Genomic DNA, 4,394 nt, shown 5'->3' with positions numbered 1-4,394 from the left:
GAGAGAGAGAGAGAGAGAGAGAGAGAGAGAGAGAGTCTTCGATTGGTCAGCGGGTGGGGCCACCTGCAAGGACACTCCGATGTTAAAGTTAGCATCCGTACGAAAAGGCGACCAATTAGGGTAGAAAGGTAACGTACCTCTAGGGAAGGGTAGGTCCCTCCCCGTTTATACTTTGAATCCGGGTGGGCCCCTTCACTTGGGCCCATCTGCCTGGAAGCTTCTGCTAGTTGTCAAGATCTTCTTAGTAGGATGTGAGTTGGCACGCAGGTCACCTCTGGGTCCAGGTTGAGTAATCTGGTGGGTCGGTAATCCATAAAAACATCTCTAAAAAATTGAGGTATTGACAAAAAAATATTTTTAAAAAATCAAAACAAAAATATCTTTAAAATATTTTAAACTCTAATAAAAGTAATCAAATATTAAATATTAAATCCCAACAAAAAAAATTCCAGAGAGAGAATTTTATGGTGGTCGGCTAAATTTTAAAAATATTAAGAAAAGAGGTTTAGAGATGGTATTTTATTCCATGTTCTCACAAAAGTTCACATATGCGCAAGTCGTTTGACAAAGAAAAAAAGAAAATCTTTTGCTACTTATAAGACAATTAGTGAGCTTGTGTTATTTTTGTTGCAAAATCTTTAGTACATATTTGTCGTTTTGATCTTTAGGGTAAAAATTTAAAATGAGATGTTGATGCTCGATATTGAGATGGTGACGTTTGTGATGAAGACCTCAAGTATGGAATCAACTAATCATCCCATGATCTAAATTGCTAAATCAAGAACTAAATGAACCAATCAACAAATTAACTAATTAGCTAGATCAAGAACAAGCATTAGTGAAATCAAGATACACCTCATCAATTGAAACCCTAAATCAACTAATTACCTAAATTAAGTGAACCGAAAAAAAAGAAACTATCCAGAGGTGAACAATCCGCAGAAGCGAAGCAAGAGGTGTAGAGAAAGAATTTCTATACGAGGGTTATCTGTGTTGAAAAGGTGGTGTCTTTGACAATATTGAATGATGCTCAAGATAGGTTTGGGGAGGTTATTACTTGAAAACTTCAACGAAAACAAGACTCATGTCCTCCATCCATACAATGTAAACTGTGTAAAAGGGAAGTAGAACTAGAAGTTAGAGCAAAATGTATATTGAGCATATAGTAAAATACAGACCAACCTGCTAGGTAGGCAGGAATACATTTTATACCACCGTTTTTAAACCTCAAGCCAAGCTTTCTAAAGCTAGACAATGGTATTGATACCATCAAATGTTGGTTGCTTGAGGACTGGACTGTGAACAGCAGTCATACTTTGAGGGAAGGTATAAACTTCCACAGATATTCTAGCCAAATATGGATCCCTCGTTCATGATTCTCCTTGGATCTGGCATTCACCTCCAACTGAATTGAAGAGCTTTTCTTGCTGGCCATTGCCCAAGGAACGCAATTCTTATGTTGAATGCTAAAACACCAAATACTTGCTAATTGACTATTATGTTAGGATTTACAGCAATTCACCTAGAATTGCTAAAAAATAGGGTGCACTTTTATTTACAACTTTTTAGTTTACTTTCTCCCTCCAACAAATTATATAGTGCATGTGGATAAAGAAAATATTTCAGGGATACCAAATCATTACAAAGAACAGAACAGAATGTATCCGCAAAATCAATGAACTTGACTTGTTGCACCAGGTCGGTATTCTCCAATTCCTAGCAAATCCTGTAAAAGTAACAGCGTGCTAGATGTTTGTGGTCTAAGTTGGTCTGAAAGCTTTTAGTTGAGTAGTTTGTAAGAAGTCTTAGATCCAAACCTCATTGCTCCCAATGTACCAAAAACAAAATAAAATAGACAAAGTACACACCAAAAATGACGTACCTGACAAGCTTTGTTTTTGGCTCTGGTCTCAGCTGTGCTTGGAATATCATGATTTGGTTTCTGAAATCTCTTTTCACATCGCTCACAAGAGCCCCAGCCATCTGAGAATCTGCCACCCCTGATGAAATGCAAAAGAAAAAAAAAAATTAGCAAGGCCAATTGCAATAGTTGAGGCAAAAATAGAAATCATTTGGAAGAAAATTAGTTGAAACTACCAAACAAGAACATACTGCATGTATGCACGAACAACAAACTCAGCACGCTGAACATTGCGATTCTCATCAAACTCAATGTTCTTATCTCTGATTTCATAAGAAATATTAAAGTAGCAAGATATCTTTCTCCAACCTGTAAAAAACTCATCAATGTTACAACTACTGTATCGTTTTCCCAGGAAAGACAACAGTAACTTTGTTTACCTGTTTTTTTAATGAAAGACTTTCCTGAAATCAAAGTGTAATCAGTTTTCTCCAAAATCTGTCATTGACATTGACAGAACAACAAAGGATTTATTTATTAGGTACATCCTAATCAAAGGAAACTAATTGCGCCACAGGAACTCTTATATCTTCTGACACTTGCATAAAGTCCTGTGGAAATATAATTGGGTTGTTATATGCAAAACCAGGGGCAAAAACATGTCAAACTGACTCAAATACAATAATCCAAACCAGGAGTATCTACTCATAATCCAAGTAGTATTTTATGTTTTATAAAGGTTAAAAAATACAAAAAATTAAAGGCGTTGAATTTATCTCGAGTCTGGACAAGCAAGCCGTTAAGTTATCATATTCAAGAAAAATATGTTCCTCAAGTTAGCATTGTCAAATGAAAAAAAGATGCAATGCAGCAATAATTTGTCCAAGTATTAGGATAAAAAAAGAGGTATAAAAAGTAGGGAAAAAAAGGAATCAGACGCTTTAAGTTTCAATATTGATGACAGGTAAAGGACAGAAGCACTGGAGAAACTTATCTGTTGGATATTCTAATGTGATACAGAATAAGCAAGTAAGCCTCACAAGCAAATACCTGAAGAGACTAACATGAAGAAAACAACTTATAATTTGTACACACTACAGCCCTTACAAAAATGTCCGTTGTAGTAGCTTTCCATTCAAGGGCTAATCAGTGGTTTAATGTGTGTTATTTTTGTCGAAAAAAATTATAAGAAGCATGACAGATGTTAAGAATAGAAAGTGGTTAGTTATGTTATCTTGTTCAAGAACATGATATGAAGCACAAAATGCTAAATCGACAGAAACTGGTCGAACAATGGCACTTAAGCAGTGAACTTATATAGAAAAGATTACGATCAAATTGCCAGTTATACTTTTGCATTTTACAGATTGTTAAGTGTTCAATCCTACAAAAAACAAATAATCTGAGATGATAAATCATATTTTTGGATCATGTAATAAATAAAAAAATATAATTCTTGTTCAATTATGCAACACAACTATACTAACACTCTATCAAAAAAATTACTCTACTAACAATTATGCTCGTAAAACCTCCTTTTCCATGCAAATTCTATGCTCCTTAGTATCCCTTCTATTCTCCCTCGTAAATCAAACAGCAACTTCAAAATCAAGTCACAAAACCATCATTTATTCTACCGCTCATTATTCAAATTCAGCTTAAACAGAAAAAAAGAAGTAAAAAGCTGAACCTAGAACCGATCATAGAGACAAATGAAATAGAATAATTACCGCCATAGCTGCATTTTGGTACTCCTTGAACAAAGAAACCGAAGGAAACCTTCCAGACAAGCCATGCCACATGCCATTCTCCTTCTCCTCATCTACCTTCTCGCTCCTCCTTCCGCCGCCGCCAAAACACTGTGGCGACAACTCCGTGCAGCTCCCGCTCACCTCTTGCCCTGTCAATTTTCCAATCCCCGGCGACAGGTAAGACTCCGGCGACGCATAGGCCTTCGTTGGCGGTGTCCTCTCCACGGTCCTGACCATAGCGAGAGGGCTGCCGCTCACGTTGGCCTCTGGAGGAGCAGCGATCCTCGCCACCTTCCTCGGCGGTCGGTAAGCCCACGACTCCTGCACAACCTCGCCGGAATCCCGCGATATCCGGTGGAACTTTCCCGGCGGAAGTGACGATACCGGCGACGGCGATGGTTTGGATACCGGAGAAGGGGATTGGCGTTGATTGGGATAAGTGATGGTTGGTAGGGTTTTGGATTTCGATGAGGAGTGGGATGCTGCGGCGGAATCGATTACGGCCCACAAAGCGGCGTCGTCTATGTCATTGTCGTCGACAATGACGGGGTACGGCATTTTGGCGGGAAATTAGGGTTTTGAATTTTTTGGAATGGAAATATTTGTTGTTGCGGGTTGAAGAGAGGTTTAATAGCGTTTTGGCGTGGAAATGAGATTTGGGAGCTGGTAATGGTAATTGAGGAGATCAACTTCCTTGACTTTGAAATTTTAACTCCGATGAAGCACGTCGGCGGACTCGCGGTGTAAGGCGACAGTCATTTAACTTTTTTTTTTAATATATT

At 38.1% G+C, this 4,394-nt stretch overlaps 1 protein-coding gene across 13 annotated transcripts; it reads right to left on the bottom strand.

The window, feature by feature from the left end:
• On the bottom strand, window positions 1,041–4,354 carry LOC107630017. 13 transcript variants are annotated; one of them, XM_021118465.1, is made up of 5 exons: window positions 3,592–4,354; window positions 2,302–2,359; window positions 2,098–2,230; window positions 1,883–2,000; window positions 1,041–1,777 (listed from the first exon to the last, which is right to left on the bottom strand). In XM_021118465.1, the coding sequence occupies exons 1-5, from the start codon at window positions 4,168–4,170 to the stop codon at window positions 1,673–1,675; spliced, it is 993 nt and encodes a 330-aa protein (XP_020974124.1). In that variant the 5' UTR covers window positions 4,171–4,354; the 3' UTR covers window positions 1,041–1,672. The 13 variants fall into 13 exon arrangements, with proteins under 13 accessions (XP_020974124.1, XP_020974126.1, XP_016188499.1 ...); XM_021118467.1 differs by having other exon boundaries at window positions 1,041–1,770; XM_016333013.2 differs by having other exon boundaries at window positions 1,041–1,726.

Source organism: Arachis ipaensis, chromosome B03, assembly GCF_000816755.2.
Source record: "Arachis ipaensis cultivar K30076 chromosome B03, Araip1.1, whole genome shotgun sequence".
Classification (NCBI taxonomy): Eukaryota; Viridiplantae; Streptophyta; class Magnoliopsida; order Fabales; family Fabaceae; genus Arachis; species Arachis ipaensis.
The sequence above is the reverse complement of the archived record's forward strand: the minus strand, read 5'-3'. Positions and strand labels throughout refer to the sequence as shown.

What these genes read in the sequence shown, in the direction of transcription:
- LOC107630017 (XM_021118465.1), bottom strand. Translation starts at nt 4,170, where the DNA reads ATGCCGTACCCCGTCATTGTCGACGACAATGACATAGACGACGCCGCT. An exon ending in ACCAAAATGCAGCTATGGCG is followed by an intron (nt 2,360 to 3,591) that starts GTAATTATTCTA and finishes TGTCAATGACAG; the next exon opens with ATTTTGGAGAAAACTGATTA. An exon ending in CCAAAAACAAAGCTTGTCAG is followed by an intron (nt 1,778 to 1,882) that starts GTACGTCATTTT and finishes CTCAACTAAAAG; the next exon opens with CTTTCAGACCAACTTAGACC.